Source organism: Monodelphis domestica, chromosome 4, assembly GCF_027887165.1.
Source record: "Monodelphis domestica isolate mMonDom1 chromosome 4, mMonDom1.pri, whole genome shotgun sequence".
In the NCBI taxonomy this organism is placed as follows: Eukaryota; Metazoa; Chordata; class Mammalia; order Didelphimorphia; family Didelphidae; genus Monodelphis; species Monodelphis domestica.
The window spans coordinates 139,975,271-140,000,555 of NC_077230.1; the positions used below are offsets into that span (position 1 = coordinate 139,975,271).

At 33.2% G+C, this 25,285-nt stretch overlaps 1 protein-coding gene across 7 annotated transcripts in view; it reads right to left on the reverse strand.

Annotated features, from left to right (window-relative positions):
• LRP1B (LDL receptor related protein 1B) overlaps positions 1 to 25,285 on the reverse strand; it is a 2,480,145-nt gene that overhangs the window by 669,358 nt on the left and 1,785,502 nt on the right. For all 7 annotated transcript variants that reach the window (XM_007494117.3, XM_056797188.1, XM_056797186.1 and 4 more), the window contains 2 exons: positions 6,451 to 6,585; positions 5,719 to 5,848 (listed from right to left, as the gene is read on the reverse strand). In XM_007494117.3, coding sequence (XP_007494179.2) covers positions 5,719 to 5,848; positions 6,451 to 6,585 — 265 coding nt within the window. The remainder of the gene's footprint in view (positions 1 to 5,718; positions 5,849 to 6,450; positions 6,586 to 25,285) is intronic.

The window sequence follows — 25,285 nt, forward strand, 5'->3', positions numbered from 1 at the left end:
AAAGTGTCTGAGGGAGGATTTGAATTTAGGTCTTCCTGATTTTAAACTCAACATTACCTAACTGCTTTATTAGTATCATTATTCTAGTTTTGTGGTTGTTGTTCAATTGTTTCAGTTGTGTCCAATTTTTCCCGACCCCAGTTAGGGTTTTCTTGGTAAAGATAATAGAATGGTTCACCTTTTCCTTCTCCAGCCCATTTTACAGATGAGGAATTGAGACAAGCAGGGGAAAGTGACTTCTGCAGGGTCATACAGCTAGTAAGTATGTGAGATCATATTTGAATTTGGAAAGATGAGTCTTCTTGACTTGACCTGCCACTCTCTCCATTGCATCACTACATTGCCCTGTCATTCCAAGTTTACATATGATAAAACTGAGACCCTAAAAAGATGAAGTGACTTGCCTATGGTAACACTGATTATACCTGAGACAGAACTGAAAGCCAGATCTTTAAGTACAATACTGACCATAATATAATGACAAAATGGAAGAATATCCTATAGTTCCTCACACAAAATACCATTAAATTCCTTTCATTGTCATTTATAGAAAGACGAGTATGCTGAAAAAGTAATAATTATCAATAAATTAGTAATCTCATCAGAAAAAAAAAACATCTCCCCAACAATGGGATTAGCATGAGATTTTCACTTTGCTACAAGCTTGTTTCTATATTTAGCATCAATTAGGAGCCAAACCAAACAGTACACATTAACTTCCAAATCTCCATTTTCAGGGTACCAATGAAAGACCTAGAAAAATGCCATAATGCATGTAACTTCCAGACAAATATTTTTAAGAAGGAGATTTTGCTTTATAAAACATACCCAAACACACACACACACACACACACACACACACACACATATATTTAAAGACAACACTTGCTTTGTGTGTGATTATATATAGTGTTCCAATAGCACTACAATCCAATCATAAATGTCCTTTTTAAATGGTTTCGTTCTTCCTAAATTTGTTCATCTCCCTGAGAGACCCTAAAGAGTGTAGAGGGGATTAGCCAGAGCTAACAAGACTAACTACCAACAGGGAAGGAGCCTGAATAGACTTTAATCCGTTGCTCTTTACTTTTCAGGCTTTTTTTTTTTGTCATGAATATGTTTTCTCAGTTCTTTTCTGTGTTCTTTTATTGCTTGTTACAAGCTTCTGATGTCTTGGGAACTCCTACGGAGGCCTTTGGGGTTTCTGCATTTCTGTTGCTGGTGGGTGGGATGATTGGGCATTTTTAGATCAGCACGTTGGGTTTCATGAAAACTAAAATGAAGACACATACCACCTCAGATCTCAATATAATCCACTTCCTGTGATCAAAAACAATCTTCCAAGCATCTCACAGGTCCTTATCTCGGGCTTTTGCTTGTGTTTAGAATTTGTCTGGATTTATTGATGTTTGAAAATGAGTAGATGTACTTCCAGAGTTACAATATGATGGCTTATTACCACCAAAAAGGTATGGGGAAAAAATGAAGAAAATGTGTCCTTTGTATTTACTGAAACTTCTTAACCAGTGTGAACTCTTGGAGCTAGTGAGGAATAAATAACATTATAGATGGGTTAGAATCCAGGCTTTCTAATTCAATTGGGAGATCATAGTTTATTCTACTATATCCTCTTATTAAATTCACGCAAAGCTCTAGGAAAATAAAAACAAAAGAACAAGAGTAACAAGAGCAAGAAGTCAAATGTCTAGAGAAAGGAATATCAGCTCCTTAAAGTTAGAAAACTTACTTATTCATAGATGTTTTATCTTTTATCTATGCCATTGAGTAATTTGGCATATTGCCTCAGTGGAATACTTTGAAATAGAGACAAATGAGATCTTAGCTAAACAAAAACCCTCTGGCTGATGTTTCATTGTGGCCTAAAAGAGCCTCTGGATTCTTGAAGGCTATGTCTTTGGAGTCCATACTGGAAAAGGCTCTAGGAAACTGGATAGGGAACTGATCAAACAATATATGGAATATCTGACGTCCAATTTTAGCTAAGGCCTCGGATCATTTGACTGTTGGGTGGTATTTTTTATTACCATTTCTATTCTCCTTTGAACCTCTAATTAACAAAAATAACAGTTGTGATCTGTATCAATGGAGAGCCTTCAAGTGATAAAATATGGATCCTTGTATATCCCCAAGACAAATATTTAACAGGATCATAATACCTTGACCATACCTGGAGTGAATTTCTGGCCTCCCAAATCCCTCCTATACCTACTGAAATCTCTTTTCCTTCAAGGTCCAAACTCAGTCCCTTTTGCAATTTGAAGCTTTCCCTGATCAATACAGTTGGAAGTAATTTCTACCTTAAGATTCATCTCAAAATACTTTGCCTTTGTCATAATCAAATTCTGCTTTGAATTATAGTTATTTACATTTTCTTCCCCTATTAGATTTTAAGTACTTTGACAATAAGAGTCTGTGACATTTCATCTTCCTATGCTTAGTTTCTAAAATTGTCTATAACATAGTAGACACTTAACAGATGGCTATTGAAATGAAATAACATATCAGTTCATTTTACCAATCCACTTCTAATACTAAGCTTTACTCTCACTTTAGAATATTAATATGATGTATATAATCAGATATTATAGCATTAAAAATCTATCTTTTTGTGGTGGCTAGCCAGCTCAGTAGATAAAGGTCCAGGCCTAGAGATGGAAGGTGATGGGGACAGATCTGGCTCCAGATTTTTCCTAAGCTATGTGACCCGGGGCAAATCATTTAACTCTAATTGCCTACCCCTTACTGCTCTTCTGCCTTGGAAGTAATACTTATTATTGATTCTAAGACAGATGGCAAGCTATAAAAAAAAATCTATCTTTCGAGGTTAAGCATGATGACATGCTTGCATCCCTGCTACCTGCAGAAACCAAGACTGAGGGATTGTTTGGGCTTGGTAGTTCTGAGCTGTAGTCAATGTCCAGCACTAATTCGATGAGCCATTAGGAGTGGGGAGGAGGGGAATCATCAGGATGCCTGAAACTAGCCCAGTTCCTACATATGGCAAGTTTAAGTTCCCATGCCAGTCAGCAGAGATAATTCTCATGAGAAGCTGTAGTGTTATTAATCTAGGAGAGACAGGGAGACGCAATCTCAAAAATAGAAAAGGACAAATAACAAAAATCCCTAAAATTTAAGTTTAAAGTATGGGAAACTTAAAAATAATATTTATTCTGTTGTTGTCACGGTGGTAGTTTTCCAGATAACTCTACTTTTCTGTCTTTAAAAATCTTGGGGAAATATGAACTCAGTAATTTTGCATATTTTAATTATAGCATGCTCTTTTTTCAGGGATATTATCTTTTCTATATACATTCCCTTTCTCTAGCCCTCTTGACTTAGAAGGACAAAATGACTTCTGATCATTCTCTAATGTTTTACCTCAAAGACAACTCTTCTGGTCTAGTCCCATGGCCACACCTATAACCTTCACCAATAGCAACTATCACTACTATTAAAGAGAGATGAGTCAAGGCCAGGGTGACACATTTTCTCATCATTTCAACTAATTTCCATTTAAGTGGTATACAATTTCTCTTTCATGCTTTATCAAACATAGAATAGATTTCATTCTTATTTCATGTTCAATATAGACGAAGAATTCCCAGGTCAATATCTGCAATGATAGAGGGATAGTTTTCTATAAAAAACCTCTTTGAGAGGCGTGGAAAAGGGTTCCTTCCTGACTCCTTAATAAGATATTTGGGTGGAAGTGCAGGGCTTGAACTGGGCCTCATGGGAAAATTCTTCTCTGTGGTCAAAGATGTAACCCTTAAGATGAAAGTGTTAGTCATGTGGAAGTGTTACTGAAGGGGGATGACACACTGGAGAAGAACTGCCATTGAAAGATTCATATTTCCAAGGCCATCATCACAAAAAGAAACTCTTTCCTCTGGAGTATCTTATAAGCAACCTTCCCCTTCTAAATGTAACTATGTTTGCTGAAGCAATTTCTCAAACTGCTTTAGCTAGAAATTCACCTTTTAAAAGTTCACATTTGTAAAGGTAGAATTTTAGGCTCCAGAGCTAGAAGGCATCTTATTAGAAAATCTCTCAGTTTTACAGCAGAGGAAACTGAGGAAAATAGAGATTTTTTTTTAAAGGACTCTCCCATTGTCACAGAAACTGCATTAACAGACATATGATGCCTTGTCTTCTTTTGTCAAATCTATTGTTCTATTATTTCATGCTTTTTACATGTATGCACACCAATTCACATACATAATTTCTATCATGCTTTGACATACACACATTTAAAAAAATCAGTGAACGTGGAGAGGATGGCTTTAAAGCTTAACTTAAGCATATTATTTAAAAAGACATTATATATCCTATTGTTCATGCCCATTTTTCAAGGTACATTTAATATCTCAGATTCAGTTAATTTACTTCATTATGGTTCACCTTTTCTCTTGGCAAAAATATTTGACATGTTTTTACTTCAAATAGATTACTAAAATACTATACTTTACCGTTGGGATATGGATTTTGACTCTGAATTACCATGCAATAGAACTTAGATGCCAATATATGTTCAGTTTTATATTGTCTACACATTTTACTTTTTTTCTTTATAGGAACTATATGAGTAAACATGTGTGATGAAGGATAGCCATACACATACTTCCAAAGCTTCTAGGCTAGGATAAAGATTTCCTGCTGATAAGCCCATCATTTTAATAGGCTATATCTTTTCTTATCTTGGAGCCTTGAGGAAAATGTTTGATTGATGCATTCTAAATTAATATTAAAATGTTTCTGTATAAAATTGTTCCTGTTCCAGCATGACTGAGAATAGCATAATAAAAGGTTCTAAAAATCTATTAAATTGATCAACATATATTTATTAACTTCTTCTATATGTTCAGTTCTATGATGGTAGTTATAATGAAGGGGAAAACTTAAATCTGAATTGTATTTTGAAGACATAAATGGCATAATATGGCAGATGGGATTTAATGAACAAAGACAGAGGACTCTATGATACTGCTTCTAGCTTTTGAGGCTGGAAGAATACCCATACCACTGGCAGAAATTGGGATGATTGAGAAAAAGGGAAGAGAATAAGTTCAATTTGAGACATAAAGTTTGGAGATTATAAGATACCAAGTATTGAAGGTCAAGAAGACTTACTATCAATAGAATACTATTAGCTTGGGCAAGTGTGTGTTTTATTTTTTTTTGGGGGGGGGGGAGGAATCACTGATTTCAGACCAAGTAATTTCAGTAGAGGGAGGAGAAAGATGCCATTTATAAGAAATGTATAGATAACAAATAGAATCCTAGTTTGAGAATCCCTGGGAACATTTCTGTGACTCCTGCTATCAAATGTGATATTTATAAACAATACACATAGACAGCAATGCATATGTGGGTATACATATACACATATATATGAAGAATTGGCATAATGAATAAACTTATTATATTGAAAACTTAAGCTAAATGTTTATGGGTTTCATTCCAGATGTTAGATATAAAATACATATTCACAGGAAAGTTGGCTTTATTCATGAAAACATAAAAATCTGCTCTTAAAAAATAGCCTCTGTCTCTGTTTCTGTACCTTAGTCTCTGTATCTGTTTCATTCTCTCTGATTTTGTCTCTGACTCTCTCTCTCTCTTTTATACATATATATATATGTGTGTGTGTGTATGTTAATATATAATGTATGCATGTATGTATTGAAATGAAATTACCCTTTCTCTGGGTGTACAGCTAGAGATCTTGGTTGATCCAGGCCTTGAGAAATGATTACATATCGGAATGAACCATTAAGTCTTGCAACTTCAATCAAGTTGAAGCCATGGTCTGTCCAATATATATTACCTGGAAGAAAGACCAAACATTTTAGTAATATCATAAGTAAGAAATAACAAGAAAAGCTAAAATTGAATTTCAGTATGCTTGCATAATTGACAAGATCATTTTTAATCTACTTTTCTTATTTTCTTTTGTTTTCATCATCTTCCTGCTAGCAAAATACTATAAATGTCTAATATATGAACATTTCTAAGCATGTTCTCAAAGATTTCCAGTTTAAATAATACACTGGTACTTTAAGCTGTCAAAAATAAACTGAAACTTTTGCCACCTCAAGAAAGGGTGGGTGTATTATAACTTTCCAACTGTCTTCAGGTAAAAGAGAACTTCTAAGGCACGTTTATTTTTTTTTCCTTTTTCCCTGCCTTGTGGAGCTCTCAGGGGACTTTGGCAAAGTTAACACTGGATAATCTACTTCTACATAAAAACACATATCCAGAGGCTCTGAAGCAGTAGAAAGAGTGGTGCTGAAAGCAAAACAGACTATTTACCCCCATGGCTACAAGTACAAGAGTTTATTGTTATGAGCCAGAAACAGAATTTTGACAAAGCAGATTGAGCCCCTAGCAAAATTGTTGTGAAAAGGTAAAGAATGTCATGGATTATACCAGCAATCCAGTCAACTGCTATGCCTTCCACTCTTCCCAAACCATTTGTAACAATATCTTCCTTCCAAGTCTGATCTCTTTTAGCTCTGCTAATTTTATTGAAGCCCATGTCTGTCCAGTAGATGGTATCATTTTCTATAGACAAAACACAGAATAAAATTACAATTATTAAAAGGTATCATTTTGTAGCAGAATCATGTACAATTCAGTGAAACATCTTCTGTGGCTTTCCACCACTGAATGCCTTAAAGAAAGATTTCTTCAGAATTATGAGCTCATGCAAAATGTGAAGAAACTTGCCACCATATAATTTTAATTGAATATTCACCATATCTGTATTTGAAGTATTTCCTCTTTTAAAAATTTAATCAAATGCCTCAATATACCAAAGAAAGTGATTTTGTGTTCTTGAAGGTTAACTCTAGTAGATCCTATTACAAAGTGGAAACAATTCAAATAAAGCTCCAGTGTAAAACTATGTTCTCATCCAATGTCAAGACTAGCTAAATTCAGAGAAGCCTATAATAAGAATTATGGCCTCCCAGTAATGGATTTTTATTGTCATAGCAAATCAAAATCACTATGGTATTTAGAAGCATCATGATCTATATTAATAAGGGGATCCAGAATCTATCATAGTACCTGACATAGAGAAGGTATTTAATAAATTCTTTTTTTTTTAAACCCTTACCTTCCATCTTGGAGTCAATATTGTGTATTGGCTTCAAGGCAGAAGAGTGGTAAGGGCTAGGCAATGGGGGTCAAGTGACTTGCCCAGGGTCACACAGCTGGGAAGTGTCTGAGGCCAGATTTGAACCTAGGACCTCCTGTCTTTAGGCCTGGCTCTCAATCCACTGAGCTACCCAGCTGCCCCCTTAATAAATTCTTAAAGATAGATTGATTTATTATTGGGGAAATGCATATGCAGATGAAATTGAATAACTTTTGAAATATCAAAATAGTGAATTTTTAAATGCAAATCCCTTACTTTGACCTCTCCTTACCCCTAGTTCTCCCTTTTGTGGGTATCTCCAGGAATCCCAAGGTCATCCAAACATTGTACAAAAACCAGGCCACTTTTGTATATTTAGAAGTATAACTGTGGAAGAATAGTTCCAAATGGACAAAGAAGAATCACTAATATATCTGATATCAAGAAGATTAAAGCTATCTAAGGATTCACTATAACTACTTAGGTTATTTTGTTTTTTTTGAGTTGTTTTCAGTCATGGCTGACTCTTTGTGATCCTAGTTGGGATTTCTTTGGCAAGTACACTAAAGTGGTTTGCCATTTCCTTCTCTAGCTCATGTTACAGATGAGTAATTGAGGCCCACAGGGTTAAGTGACTTGCCCAGGGTTATACAACTAGTAAAGTTCTGATATCAGATTTGAAGTCATGAAGATGAATCTTCTTGATTCCAAGCCCAATGCTCAATCCACTGTGCTACCTAGCTGCCCATGATGTCATAGGTAGGTGAAATATATTAATATGTGTACAGTTCTAATAATCTTGTCATCTAATCACCCATTGACCATGTAAAAAAATCAGAGCCAAAAGGCAATGGAAAGACAATTAGATAACTTTTTAAAACCATCATGTAATTGAGAATAGATGCTCTAAATGGCTGCTAGATGATAACAATTTTTCTTTTTCTTTCTTTTTCCTTTTTTTAAAAAGGAATTCATTGATGAACTTTGTGTCTAAAGACTGTAAAATTCATGTCAATGACTGTTCTGTTGCCTTCTGTGGACTAAATTTAAAGTAATCAAGCTACATAATACTTTTTGACTATGAATATATGACATGAGTATGATATACTGGATAGAGAGCTGCACTTGAAATTAGGAAGAATTTGTTCAAGTCCTGCCACTGACATACAAGTTTGTGGCCATGAATTCCAGGCAACTCTCCAAGACTATAAATTTCAGATAAACTATGGTTTTGTACTAAAGAAGGGAAGATCAGGACAATGAGTTTCCATTCTGAAATTACCTAGGTATATGGACTTATTAAGAAAACTTGTAAGGTACCCTAGAGATGGCCTAAAGAAGGAATAATAAATTTATATAGAACTAAAAGTTTAGAAGAGACTTTCATAGTTTCAAAAAACAAAGTGAGCATAGTCTAAACAAATTAAAGTTTTGCTATTTATTTGTTTTTGTTTGCTTTTAAGGTCACTTAGAAGAATACTATTAATAAACAAATTCCAATAGTTCCAAACCCAGTATGGTTAATTTTTTTAAAAATTGTTATAGACTTTAGCCAAAAGAATGGCCAACTACAAGAGAATGTTGAGGTCTGGAGAATTCATTTCAATGAGTATGAAAGACTTGAAGAATTTGGGAGTAAACTAAAAAGAGTATGTGATCTTTCCCTTTCTGTAATAGCCAAGAAATGGTTATCTAGTTGTGTGCAAAGTACAGAATAGCCTCCAATCTAAAAGAAAAAGTAAAAAGGACTAGAGAAATAATTCTTTATTCTTCAGGTTATCACAAAGATTGAAATAGTTCCTGGAAAAATGGGGAAAAAGTTTTTTTTCAATAAAAACAAAAAAAATGGACCTCAAGTGATAAAATAAATCTTGACTTATTAGAAGGGTAGAGGGTTGAAGATGAAGGATGAAGAGAAGAACCAATGATGACCTCAGGGATAAGAAGATATTGAAGTTTCAACATATATTGGTGGTGGGAATGCTCTTAATGAATTATATATCCATAAAAATATGTAAGCATATATCTAAATAGGGAGGTATGTATTCCTCCCACATCTGTAGATTTATATGTATGTAACAGAACAAAGAAAAACAAAAAAGACCTAGAGAGATAAAATGAGAAACCAGGTCAAATCCACACATAATTAAGTACTAAAAATACAATTCTAAATTATAATATGTATGGAATTTTGAAGGAAGAAAAAATAAAATCTCCTTTAAAATTAATATAATTTTCTTGTACCATAATGACCAAAATAACATGAAAAGAAAGAAAAAAGCAATTAGTGGAATCATTCTGTGTATTCATAAAGTTTTGGATTCCTTTTCAAAGTAAATACATTCTAAGACGCTATTCCTATTTGGATATATGACCCATGTATTCTATCACAAACTATTTTCCAATAAAGCCAAAGTGATTTGAATTTTCGTATAGGTTTAGGTACTTACATAAAAATACCTTGGTGAGGTGGAGTAGCAATTGGTTTCCTAACTTCATATATTAGTCACTGTATTTTAACTGAGTTAGATCTTTTTGTTCAGTAGTTTCAGTCATGTCAGATTCTCCTTGATCACAATTTTGGGTTTTCTTGGAAAAAATACTGGAGTGGTTTGCCATTTCCTTCTCTAGTTCATTTTACTGAAGAGGAAATTGAGGCAAACAGGGCTAAGTGGATGTAGATCCATCTATAAATATTTAATGCAAGACTATTACTAACTACAATATCTTCAGTTCGATACAGAGAATTCAAAGAAGAATGAACGCTTATCCCTGACATTAATGGACAGACATTGTAACTGAGAAGGCAATCATATGGATATACATACACATGAAAATACACACAGTTTGAATTGTAATAGAGAACAATAATAATGACAAAATTTATGAGAGTTCAATAGGGTAAAACATCACTAGATGAGAGTTTTATTGAAGATAAAGTATTTGCGTTGGACATTGAAGGAAAGGTAAAACTCAACTCAATTCATCTTAATGAAATATGATCATGATTGGGCTATTATTAACCCTGGTTTTTTTTTTCAGATGAGAAAACTGAAGCAGGCAGGTCAAAGTGATTTGCCTAGAAATACACACTTAGTTAATGTCTAAGAATAGATTTGAACTCCAGTCTTCTTAACACTGGGCCAGTTAGTGCTCTATGTATTACCTAGCTGCCTAAACCAAATTGTATACTTATATATACTTACTCACTCTACTCCACCTTTTACCAAAGTATCCTTGCAGAAAAATAATTCATAATCACTCCAGGAAACTAAAGGACTTATGACAGCTCTTCCTTTACTCTACTGGTAACATATATACAGAAATGTATATATACATTTGTTTGACTGTTATATCCTCCATGAAGGAGGTAAGCAGTTTCTGAGTGGGGGGCTGCTTTTTTCAGCTTTTAAGCTATATTTAATTCAATTTAATTCAAAAATATATTCATTAAACACGTACTATATGACAGGCACCATGCTAAGTCCTGGAGAAATGTCTGTGAAGTTGTAGAATTTCTTTCCCTAGAGAGAATTAGGTATAAAGTAGTTAGCCAGCCATCTGCAGTGGTGGCTTATGTATGGTCCCACCTAGAGGCATGGAGATAGATATATCAATCTCTAAAAGTCCTTCCCCAACTTTAAGAGTCTACAACAGGAGGAAACTGTCCATCCCAGTCTTTAAGACGCTTATCATCTAATCAGGGAGACAACATGCAAACAAATTTGTCCCCAAACCCCACCAATATTCAACACTTATAGAAGATATTTAAAAGAAGGAAAGCACTTGAATTAAGAGGTATTATGGAAGACTTCTTGTAGGAGGGTGGGAGTTTAGTTGGGATTCAAAGCCAGGGAGGCCAGTATTCTGAGCAGAAAAAGGACAGTGTTCTAAGCTTGGGTGACATCCAGTGTGAATGCCAAAAGCCAAGAGATGGAGGGTCTTGTTAGTGCAACAGTTAGGAGGCCAGTATCACTGGTTCAAAGAGTATGTGCTAGGGAGTAAGAAGACTGGAAAGGTGGAAGGGGGCTAAGTCATAAAGGATTTTGAATGCCAAGCAGAATGTCTTGTATTTTAATCCAAGTGTCAGTGGGAAATAAGTGGAGTTTATTGAGTAGGGCAGTAGGGAGTAACATGATTGGATCTCTGTTTTGGGAACATCACTTAACTGACTGAATGGACAATGGAATTAATTCAACTGTAATATGAAGGGTTTAAACACTACATGTAGGATTTCATGAACTCAAAAATGAAGACATTGTTATAAGATCCTTAATGTCTCTTCTAACTTAAAATCTATGACCCTGTGTTAAATAGGATAAATTAATAGGTGTATTAGTCATCAGTTAATACAAAAGAAATAAAGGGTTGAAAACTGATCATGTAACTTAAGTTACAAGAAAAATAAAAAAAATAATTATAATATAGACATAAGATTAAAAAGCTACAATAATATTTTTTCAATGAGTAAAATATACAAGGTGGAAACCTACTATTTTCTGTCACTTGTGAAGACAAAATAAAAGAAAAATAGCTTATATTCTTGCTGTGAAATTTAGACAAAACATAAGGAAGAATTTCTCTTGGCATTAAGGATTATTAATTACTAAGGGAGAAATGTCTGTGAAGTTGTAGAATTTCTTTCCCTAGAGAGAATTAGGTATAAAGTAGTTAGCCAGCCATCTGCAGTGGTGGTTTATGTATGGTCCCACCTAGAGGCATGGAGATAGATATATCAATCTCTAAAAGTCCTTTCCCAGCTTTAGGAGTCTATCATTTTATAATTAGTTAACAAACACTTACTCACCATCTGCTGACTCACTAGGTATTTGGGAGAGGAAGGAGGCAACATAATTAAAAGACATACTCCTTGTGCTTAAGAAATTTATGATCTGGCTAAAGAGATAACATACACTTATGGGAAATGCAGAAGTTATAAAGCATTTTGTCAACCAAAATTAAGTAATACGAGAACTCGAATCTCTTCAGTGGGTAGTTAGTCCAATGAGTAGAGTATTAGAGTTGGAGTCTGAAAAACCTGAGTTCAAATCCCACCTCAGGCATTTACTAGCTGTATCACCTTGCATATGTCACCCAATTTACTTAGTCTCACTTTCCTCATTTATATAATGGTAATAACGTGAACACCTATACCTCCCAGTTGTTATAAGAATCAAATTAGATATATCTATTGTACTCTGTAAACCTTAAAGCTCTATAAAAAATGTTAAGCATTGCTTATGATGATAATGATGTGGAAGAGGCAAGTAAGTGTTAATTTCTAAACTTTTACCAGACAAAGAGGGGTAGAGGGAAGAGTGCATTCTAGGAAAGGCTGTTGATACTTGCTAATTCACAAAATAACATAATTGTGGACACATTCCCTTCCTTACTCACTGAAATCCATAATTCTCCTTTTATTCAACTAAACTTCAAGAACTAAAAGGGACCTTAGATAGGAGGAAATATGTTTTATTTTTAGTTAAATTATTTGTCCATGGCAAATCCAGGACTAGAATCCAGGTGTCTGCATTCCCAAGTTATTACTTTTGTAGCACTCTCTTCTTTGATATGGAGTGCCACCATGCATGGTGTAATGAAAAATGTAAAATGGCAGGGTTGGGTGGGGAGGTGTACAATTCACTAACTCATAGATCAGTTTTGATCAGAAAATTGAAGCTGAATCTTAAAGGGTAGGATATAAAATAATCTAAAATATGACTTCGTCCAAGATTCCTTCACTAACTAACCCCAATCAACTTTGATCATTCCCATTCTAGATAAGGGGTTCTTAACTTGGGCTCCATGAACTTGGATGGGAAAAAATATAAATTTAAACTAAGTTAGAAATAGATAAGCGGCACAGTGGATAAAGCACTAGCCCTGGAATCTGGATGACCTGATTTCAAATCCCAAACTCAGACATTTACTATCTGTGTGACCTTGGGCAAGTCATTAAAAAAAGTTAGCAAAAAAAATGTTTCTCTCAGTTTTTCAACTTAAAAAAGGGGATAATCATAGTACCTACCTCACAGGGTTGTGAGCATGAAAGAAGATAATATTTGTGAAGTGCTCTAACAGATGCTACATAAATGCTTATTCCTCTCATTTCCTTCTAATTGGTTTATCTTGCAATAATTTTGAAACCTCTTATTGCAAAAGGATCCAATAACTTCACCAGATTGTCACAACAATGACCAACTAAAATGCCAGAAAAGGAGAATGCAGAATAACTCATAAATAATGTGTTTTGATTTTTAGTAGAATAAGTATAGCAAAAATGATGATAAAGAGGTTTATGATTCCTGTGACTCTGCAAATTCAAATTGTCTACAGCTCAACATGCATAGGTAAATAAGCACGTTTTTACTCTAACTTATGGAGAACTTCTTTGAATATACATGTAACAGCCAAACTCTTCCAAATTGCATTCTTAGGATGTTGGTCTTATGATGATGTAGAAAGCCTAGGAAGATTTAACTAAATCAATTAAATAATTCATTATTGAGGATTCATTATATGTTCAGCATTGTGCTACATATTGAGAAGAGTGACATATGTGTATATATACATACCTGTGTGCATGTATGTTTCCCTAAAGCAGACAGGTGGATAAAGTGGATTTAGTCTAAGAAGACGTGAGTTCAAATATTTGTTACAACATTTGCTAACTCTGTGGGCATCATGGATCTGTCACTTAATCTTTATCTCCTTCACATTTCTCAATTGTAAAAGAGGATAATTATAGTACCTACTTCACAGGGTTTTTGTAAGGATCAAAGGAAATATATTTATATAGTTCTTAACACAGTGCCTACCACATAGCAGTCACCCAAATCCCTTATTCCCACTTGTTTTTCTTCAAAAAATATACGGTTAGCAGATAATAAAATGCAATTTGCAATTAAAAGTAAAATGACAGAAAACAGGCTACAAATGTACAAGATTATCAAGTGATCTACAAAAGCTCCAAAAGATAGGTGGGAATTAAACTGGGTCTTCAAAAATAGGTTGAAATTTAAATAAGTCAAGACTGGGGAAGATATTTTAAGTAAATAAGGGTTCAGTCACTCAACAAGCCATTCATTAAGCACAGAAAAGGTGCCTAAATGAAGGGTTCTTGCATAAGTTACACAAATTACTCATAATATGGTGAAGTCAACCCAGGGAGGTGATCAGGTGATAATATCAACAATCTAACTATTCTGGTTATCTTCTGGAGCAGTTTGTATTATGGAAGACAGGGTTCAGCAATTGTATATTGCAATGCCAGCTGGACCTGATCACAGGCATGGCCCAAGTTGAACTTTCTGTTTCTTGCCAGTTTTAGCAAGTACTTCTCATAAACATGTTGCTGGTTAATAAAGACAAAGTTCTTGATACTCAATATTAAAGGAGAGTCAGTAATAACCTGCTAATGAATTACATTTGTTTCTTTCATTTTGAGAAAGGCAAATCAATACAAACTCTAATGGGCAATTTTCCTATAGAAACAAATCACTAAGAACTTCATCCTTGTAAGTAAATAAAATAAAATCTGCAGACTTCAAAGGTTTTGAATCTCTTAATCCCCTGAAGGTACAATGTTATGAAACCTTAGTTAATGTACATTCCCTTTTAAATTACTCTTTTATCAAACAAGAAATATATGCCCATCTGGCTTTTGTATCTTGAATAGAATTTGCATTAAACATGGTTATTATAAAAGCAATTCCATTTGGAGGTTTTGAACTGTTTGCTCTCAGGGTAACAAAAAGGATCTTTCACATTTTCTCAAGCATTCACTTCTTTTTTCCCTTCAAAGCAATCTTACTGTGTTGTTTTTCATATGCATTAAGTTAGATCTGGCAGCAATTCTGTGCCTAATTCTGACTTTCAGGTAACATATGAGATCTTAAATTTCCTGTCACACTCTCATCGTCTTCAGATTAGAGGAGGTTGGGTAGCAGCTCTAAAGGGGGATCATGCTAATTTATTCTGTTTTAGGTTTACAAAGGCAAGCTGTAAAGTGAGACAATGTTTTGAATAGTTGTATCTTGAGGGGACACCTAATAAAAGACATTTCTTTAGGAAATCATCAACCTCTTTTTTAAAATGCTGCCATTCCTTTTTTCCTTCACATTCCTGAGAAATTGAAATGTGGCAATCTCACTCCCCAAATGTACTCTGTCTAAGTGTTTCAACAAAAATAATGGGTAAAAGTGAGGAATGAAATTCTTATCATGAAAAATAAATGCAAAGGATGTAACATCGATATTCATGATTTTGTTCGACCCTGAGGCTTGAAGTCTTGAGGAAAATAATGAACTAAAGAATTCATGAAATGTTTAAGATAAGAACAAAATATTTTTAAACAACCTTAGTTTTTAAAATCATATTTTTTGCAGATGTAAAGAGAAAGCATGAAACAAATTCAAGTCAATCGAATCAGACATGTTTATTAGCTGCCCATTATATTCAAGGAGCTGTTCTAATGCATAAGCCTTAATTCTAAATAATATTTTTCTCTATCCATTTTTGAAATAGAATATTTTATTCTAATATCTCAAACCAAACAATTGTGAAATAGGACAAGGCAGAGGAAGAAAATGGAGTTTGATCAGAAATAATTCTGATCCCATTTATAGGGGAAAAAAATGAAACTAAAGAGGATTACTTCTGCCTGAAAACAAGAAATTCAACTTTACTATATGTTTTCAAAGTTACCTTCCCTTAAAATGAAGGTGATTAATTTGAATGAATCATGTAACTTCATGTTTTCAGAAAATCAACTTATCATATTAAAGGTACTAGAATTACTGAAAAATATACTCTAAGAAATATTTGTCATGAGTATGGCAGGGAGACATCATGTTGGGGAGAGAGGAGGAAAAGATTTCTTCTCAGGAGAGAAAAGTTAACACTAACAATATTAAATATTTAATATCATTTCTGTCCTCAGTGACAGACTTAAGATTCTCAGCATTTCATTCACAAGATAACATAGAGATCTATGAGAATCTTGTGATATGCTTATTTCTAATTTGATTTTTATTACTATTGAGCTCTGATTTACATGATAGTAAAATATAAGCATTTTAATGCTTGGGATTTCTCAGAAAGTAGAGACTTTCTACTCTGAAGATATTCTAGCTTTCAAGATAAGAACATGAAAATAGTGCTAATTAATATTCCATATTAGTTTTAGGGATATTAAGATTTCAGGGCACTATGGTCCCTGTAGCTTTTCTGTAAAACTATTCTGGAGATCCATGGGGAGGTATATTTTTCGATGATTTAACTTTAAAAGAATTTCTGTTGTTTCTCTGGGAACTGACCTCTTCTGAATGAGGTCTAAGAAATTTCAGTCTTTGACTGAATTCTGTTCTATGGCAAATTTTGGGCAAAGTTAAAGAATTGATTATATATATATATATATATATATATATATATATATATATATATATATATACATACTATTCTCAACAAAACTAACTTTAACTTGATTAAAAATAAAAAAATTCTGTAAATTGGGAATTGAGGGCAAAGAAATTTGGAATATGAAAATATGTTTCAAACCATAAATATCTCAGCAAGATATGTGTATGCAATCCCATCCAATACCACACAGTTTATCTAAAAGACATCAAAAGATAAATTGAATGATATTGTACTATAATGCTGTTATAGCTTTCTAGTGGTACAAATGGAAATTTTCACACTTTAGATAAATTACTGAAATACATATCTAGATTGAAGAAAATTGATAACATTTCTTAGTAGACCTACTTAGAATTTGGTGTCTGAAGAACAAATTACTTCTCAAACTGAAAATTTGTCTCAACTTCTGATCAAGAAATCTATACTTCCCATTATCTTTTCCCCCTGTCGCCATTTTGAGACCTAATATCCCATATTCATGGGACAGCTAGTGGTAGAGGGATAGAGTACCAAGACTGGAGTCAGGAAGACTAAGTTCAAATCCATCCTCATATACTTATTAGTTCTATATTCCTGGGCAGGTCACTAAACTCTTTTGCCTCAATTTCCTCAGCTGTAAAATGAACTAGAGAAGGAAATGGCAAAAGGTCTCCCGTATCTCTTCCAAGAAAACCCCCAAAGGGGTCACAAAGAGTTGTACATAACTGAAATGAATGAACAACAAAATTCCTTATTTACATGACACAATGGAGCTTCTGCACTGCCATAATTATGTCACTAAAATCAACATTTCAAAATATATGATCAGATATATGCTTACCAAATATTACTATATTAATTATTCTTTGTAGATAGAACTTTTAGATTTCTATAATTTTTTACTAGAATATTCAACTGAGGCAGCTAGGTGGCACAATGGATAGAGTACCAGGCCTGTAGTCAGGATGACTCATCTCCCTGAGGTTTTGACCTCAAACATTTGCTATGTAAGGATAGGCAGTCACTTAGCCCTGTTTGCTTCAATTCCTCATCTAGAAAATAAGATAGAGAAGGAAATAAAGTACTCTAATATATTTGCAAGGAAAATCTCAAATGAGGTCACAAAAAGTGAACACAATTGAAAAGACAAATTAGATCTTTTATATCAAAATGAGGGGCATTTTAGGTAGTTTGAAGCCAATATATTCAATTCAATTTGACAAGCATTTATTAAACATCAGGATGTTCTAGGTACTATGATAGGAAGATGGGATTAGTGAAAAAAACTAAATAAATCAAGGCAGTCCTTGCCCTTAAAGAGCTCTCATTACACTGGAATAAAACAACATGCACATAGGTAAGAAAACACAAATTAAATAAAATGTGATTCACAAAACTTAAAATGCTAGTTATTACAGATATTAGAATTGGAAAGGCTTGACAACTCTTTAGATAAATGGTCTGTGGGGTTGAATGAATAAGAATAAATAGGCAAGTGGCTCCAAAGTAATGAAATTGGGTCATTAAAACAATGGGAGTGTCCTCAACAGAAGATGGAGGAAGGGTGAGTTTAGAAGGAAAAATAATGGGTTCCAATATTTTTAATATGACATGCCTATGGAGCAGTTAGTGTCTGATGATCAACAGACAGGTGGAGATGAGGGACTGACTCAGAAGAAAGATAAAAAATTAGAAGTGTCAATTTTAGTATAATCTGCATATTTGATAACAAGAGAGTGTGCCTAGAAAAGAGAAGAGGGCCCAGGACAAAGCCTCAGGTGAGATTATAGTTAGAAAGCATAATATGGCAGATGATTTCTCAAAGAAGACTAGGAAAGTTCAATCCATAGGTATTAAGAGAACAGTCCAGAAAGGAGTAATAAACATTGTTGATGTAGATGGAGACAAAAAAACTTCTAGAAAAGCCACCTTGATTTCTACACAAAGGGAATTGCAAGTGCAGTTCAAACTTGTATTCATTGTGATGGATATAATAGAAAAATGACATTCCCAAATGTCATTTGACTGGATAATTTGATAAATATAGACCCACCTTAGGTATTAAGGTCTGTTCCTTTGCATTCCATAATAATAGAAGTTCTATTAAATTCAACATATGGGATACATCTGGCCAAGAGAAATTTGGAGATTTTAGAGATGTCTATTACATCCAACCTCAGTGAACCATTATCACATCTAATGCAACATGAAGAATTACTTGATGTTTAATATTAAAAGAATCAAGGGAAAAAATAAAGGAAGGCGGTCTGGCAGTACCAGATTTTAAATTGTATTATAAAGCAGTAATTATCAAAACTATGTGTTAACTGGCTAAATAATATAAAAGTAGATCCATGGAACAGAATGGACATACACCAAACAATAGTAAAATATTAAAGCAACCTTGTATTTGACAAAAGCATAGATTCAGTTTTGGGGGATAAGAAATTACTCTTTGGTAAAAATGTTTAGGACAAGTAGAAAGTAGTTTGGCAGAAACTAGGTATAGAATAATATACCATTCACCAAAATGGATACATAATCTAGACATAAAAGGAGATATCATAAGTAGATTAGATGAATAAGGAACATATTACCTATCAGTTGGATAGGAGAGGAATTTAGAGGTTAACAAGAGATGGAAAGCATTGTGAGCTGTAAAATACATAATTTTAAATACATTAAATTGAAAAGTTTTGGGTCAAATAAAACCTATATTGCTAAGATAATAAGGAAAACAGAGAATTGAGCGAGGGAGGATTTTGTAGACAGCCTCTCAGATAGAGGTGTCACATCTAAAATACATAGATAAGTTTGTCAATTTTATAAGAATAAAAAAGTCATCCCCCCAGCTGATTAATAAGGAAAAGATATGAATAAACAATTTTCCAATGAAGAAATCAATGTCAAATAAAGTATATGAAAAAATGTTTTAAATCAATACTAATTAGAGGAATGCAAAGGAAAACAATTCTGAGATATCTCACACCCATCAGATTGGTTGAAGTGATAAAAGGTCAAAATGACAAATTTAGAGGGAATGTAGAAAAATGGGGACACTAATGCTCTGTTGTTAGAGCTATGAGCTGATTCATCCATGCTGAAAAGTAATTTGGAAATATACTCAGAGAGTTATAAAACTGTCTATACCCTTCGATCTAGTAATATCATTGCTCAATATGCTTCCTCAGGATATCAGGGGAAAAGGAAAATAATCTATGTGTCCCAAAATATTTATAGCAGCTCTCTTTGTGGGAGCAAGGAATTGGAAAATAAGGGGATGTCCATCATTTGGGGAATGGCTAAATATATTGTGGTATATGATTTTAATGGAATACTACCGTGCCATAAGAAACAATAACTAGGCTAATCTTAAAAAGTTTGGAAAGAACTATATAAGATGATAACAGTGAAATGAATAGAACTAAGAGAATATCACAAATAACTACAGAATTAATGCTGGAAGAGTAAATTATAAATGTTACTTCAAGAGAGTGAACTGAAAGGTGAAAACATGAAAGATTGAATTTGAATGAACATGTCTGTCTGAGACAATACATTCTTTGATGCAGAGAGGGTGGGGAGGGGTGAGACACTTGCAGATAAACTCTATTAATAAATAAAGTAAGTAAAAAAATTAGGAAGTGATAGGGATATAATGGCATGATTAAATTTAAAAAGTAAATGTCTTCCACTGGAAGAAGAATCTCCAGTGTGATGATATTTCAGGTTTAATAAGTACCACTTTAAAAAAAAGCATATCCTTTGGCTTGCTAGAAAATTTATTGGAGACTCTAATTTGTATTGTTGCTTTGACTGTTTTTGCACATTCAGAGGTTGTCATGGACTCAAAACTGGCAGTATGAATAGTGCATACAGATTTCTCAGATAATTGTACTCACTAATGAAGATAATGACATGAATGAAGGAAGAACTCAGTATGAAAGATCTAGATTTATAGGCAATTGTTCTGTGATGTCAGTAGTTTAGGTTAGTTGTCATTTTATTATATAGTCAAGAAGAAAAGCATCTTTGGAATGCTGAAGGAAGCTGAATGGGCTTTGGGGTGAATAGGGAAGTTTTAAAAAATATAAAAATAAATAATTTGCATTTTGGACCCACTGTAGTTAGCTGTTTTCTATTGCAAATGTATCCACTTTGAGTTTTAAATGTAAGATAACTGCAGTTTTATTTCAATATTCAATTGAGAATCTTGTTTGTTTTTTACTGTTATTCCTATTCCTTTGTTGTTGTTGTTTAGATCATAATTTTTTTTTCTGTCAAACAAGAAGCCAAGAAATTTGGAGACTGAGAAAAAGTTAATTTGATAACATTATAAAAAGATCATTGGTGACTTGGGAATGAATAGTTTTAGTATAGCAATAAGAGCATCAGTACAGACTACAAAAGACTGAGATGTGAATGGAAGGTGAGAAAGTGGAGGGAAAGAATATGGTGTTTTCAAGAAGTTTGGTTGTGAAAAGGGTGATATGTCAAAATCATGTTATGATTTTTTAAAGGATAGAATATGTAAAGTAAAACCAAAGAAATAACACATTCCCAAAAGAGAAAGAAAAAGTCAAACCTTCCCAAGAAACTGATTCAATAAGCATAAAAACTAACATTTTTGGTAGAAAGTTTGAGATAAAATATCTCAAAAATTATTAGAATAAAAGAATAGGCAAGGGAAAAATCTTTTTTTCAGGAATGACTAACTTGACATATTTTAGGTTTTCAAAGACATGACATGAAAGAAAAATAGAGAAAATGGTGGGGAGAGACTTTCTTAGTACTATATTATCTTAAGAAAGAATAGTCAAATCTTACAGGTAAAAAATAGTGCCATGATTAATCAATAATTGGTTGGGCATCTACAAAAAGCTTATATGTACTTCAATAAAAATCTAGTCAATGACTACATATCAGCCTCTTTGCTTCTGATTTAGAATTGAGTCCATGCTCTACCAGAAACATGAGGGGCATTTTCTTAGTGATTAATATTAAAGAAAATATCTTCAAATCTGCCCCTCTGATCCCCTAGCTTCCTTGTTTAATGTACAACTTAAAGCTAGATCAAATTCAATTACTGAAAGGAAGCAGTGAACAATTATTTTGTAAATCTATATATCAACAACTAATTAAAATTAAATAAAATTCTAGCAGAATGAAAGGAAGAAGTAAGGAGATTTGGTTGCCAAATAAGTTGTTACTACCAAGTAAATCAACAGATAATTAATTAGTCCACACAAAATTAAAAAGCAAAACCAAAACAATGAAAAAAGGGAAATTTTGATTCTTCTTTGCCCAACCATCATCCATGCCGCTTAATTTTGTCTTTTCCTGGGCCCTTTTAAAATTTTCTTTCTCTATATTTCATCATTTGGGAACCACAGCAGCTCTCAAGAGGTTAGTTATCTCTAAGCAAATGACTCCTTGAATCTGAATATCTAGTCATGGTCTTTCGCTTGAATTCTTAACACATGGTTTTCTGATAGCTATTTCAAATTAAATATCTTCTAAGCTTCTCATGCTCAACATTTTGAAAAGTAACCTCATTATTTTCACTTCTGATACTCACCCTACTTTTGGACTTTTTCTGACAAGGGTAATACTATCATTCCAATTGTACAAGTTCACAACCTCATTATTATCCTTAACTCCTTAGTTTCCCATCCACCAACATATTAAATTGGTCTCCATAGATTGCAGTTTCTTTCTTCATAATATCTTTCATCTCTATCTTCTTTCTACTCACAAAATCACATTTCTAATGCAAGCCACTAAGGTCTTTAATATATTATTTTAAAATGATATTCTAATTGATCTTTGCTTTAAATATAACCCACTCTAAGCTATCTTCCACACATTTCCTAAAATGCTATTTGGAAAATGCAGATCAGAATATGTCTCTTATTTGATATGTTCTAATGACCTCATATTGCCTCTATCATCAAATATAAGCTACCTTCACAACTTGGTCCCAACCTGCCTTTGCTATTTTATTATACATCCCATCCCCCTCAATCTACACTCTATAATCTAGACAAACTGGCCTTCCTGCTAATCATATAATATTCCATCTCTGGGTTTTTGTACTAGCTTTCTTTCGTATCTTTAAATTATTCCCAATTTACCATCTTGTAGAAGGTCTCATTTCCTTTAAAACTCTGGTCAAGTAAATCTCTTACATAAAATAATATACCCAAATCCAAGCACCTTCCCACAGTTTCCTTAAAATATATGCATGTTTTTGCATATATTTTTAAAATGTTTCATATATGTACACACACATATATATATGTAAATGTATTTGTACACATACATATATATATATATATATAACTTATATAGAATATAACCACTTTTAAAGAAAGGATAGATTCATTTTTGGGCTTCATATCTCCAGATTCATTACTATACCCACCACACAGTAGGCACTTAAAAATACTTATTGATTGAATGCTTGAATGAATGAATTCTAGAATAGTTACATGTGATATAGTTCAGAGATTACAGAAGTAGAAAACAAACTTTACTGTAATCAAGGAACTTATTTGAGGAGACATGATGATATATTCACATACACTTAAAGATGAAAGTATTCATAATCTAAATTACAATGAACTTTTGGAAATCTATTTAAGCACCATAGGTTTATACTGCTGTCAATTCTAGAAGGTCTTTTTTCTGTGTGTGAGAAAATTACCAAAAAATACTTTACTTGTGATTCATTGTCCCATCCTTTCCCCATGAAGTTTGGATTCACAAAAACACAAAACATTTGGACTAAACAAAAGATTTAGTGGGTGGAATTCATGGTGAATTAGTCACATGATTAATGGACATGGCTATTTCTGGCTTCCTAGGAATCTGTGGTGCTATATAGAAAAAGTATAACAAATCAAAGACACTGAATATTTTCATTATTTTTACCCCTCCATTGAGCCTATAGATACATTACCACATAAAATGGTGAAGTAGTGATATAGAAAATGCAGTTCAGATTCCTATCTTCATTGAGGACTAGGGTAAATTTAGTAGCATATTAGCTTCAATGATATATTTACTATATAATTTGTCAAATCTTTATTTCACATTTCCTGTTAAGACACAGAATGCTATTGGAAAGTTTTCTTATGCCTTTGAAGAGGATGAATATTCTTTTAATTTCAGAATATGCCACTATGTCAGGGATTTGTGATTTTTAATATGGGAGACTTAGGTCAAATGATTTACTTATAATTGAACACCTTGAAGACTTCTTTATAATGAGCACCTTATCATTAAAGGTACAATAGATAACAACTACTGCTTGGAAATCTCATACCATGCCACACCTTTTCTTCATGCTCATTCATTGCTCATTAAGGTGTTTTCATCTCTGAGTTTCATAATGGCTACTGTGAGGTACTAAGTTATTTAATAAATAAGCAAAACCAGTCTTATTATTGATTTTTTAAAAGATATTAGACCCAAAAAGGAGACATAGTGAAATTTATAAATAATTTTGTTGTTGATGCTAGCAATTAGCCTAAATGTATTCCTTCTAAAAAAAATCAAACACATTTCCTTTGTCCTTTTTGCCCATTAATAGAAATCCTAATAACTAGTAAATGAGCAGGAAAAGTAAAAGGGAAGAAATGAGGAAGTAAGGGGAATTAATAATTCATAAATTGTATAAGAAAGGGCACACCACAGAATATAAACACACTTCTTTGGCCAGCTGAATTCATGATCTATATTTGTTCAGTTGTATTGAATTATTGAAGAGGTGAGACCAATATCTAGGTAATTTAGTAGGGGAGGGGGCAGCATATTGTTTAACTGTGCAAAATGTATTATATATGTTTGATTGTGAGAATGCGGTGAAAATGTTTCTTTAGAGGAAATCAGCTTGGCTATCAAAATGCAAAGTTACCTTATACTCTAAATATAAGCAGAGGTTAACAGAATTGAAGGGAAAGTGATGAGCAAAGAAGATAAAAAATAGAGAGAAGAATGAAAAATTAAGAACAATATACAAAGCAGAACTATTTATAGCTCTAGCCCATTTATCTTATGTTGGGAAATTAAAACAAAAAACAGGAATAAGAAGCTAAAAGCATTACCATCTCTCCCTTGGAGAGGGAAACAATGAAAAGCAAACATCAAGAAGAAAAATCATCATGTTGCCCTGAAAAACCACAAGTTTCATTTTACTGATCAACAGTAAATCAAACTTTCTCAATTATATAGTTCTCCTGTCCTTTCTATAGAGCCCCAGCAATGAGCGCTGCTATCCCACACTCCAATGTCATATGCGAATCTTCACACAGATATACCTCCTATACTGTATTCAAGAGATGGACCACCTATGAAGGGGAAGAGACAAGAGTAAAATGGCAGTTAGATGTTTGAAGAGTTTTAAGAGAGGAACTAGGAGTTAGATTTTTACCTAGACTACTTTCTGATGTGAAATGTTGCACACTATTTCACGTAACTCATATAGGGAAATTTGTTAAAGTAATCTTGGAAAGAAAAAAAAATTCCCGAAAAGAATATTTTGTTTAATCTACTAAAACTGTTATCTGAACAGAACACCCAAATATTATGCTAATTTCTTATTACTTTTACATATCTGACTCTCTAAACTCTGATATTTATGGAATAAATGGGATTCAAATGACTGGAATCTTTTTTTTTTTGAAAGATTAGTGAAATTTTAGTACTTAGTAATTATTAAGG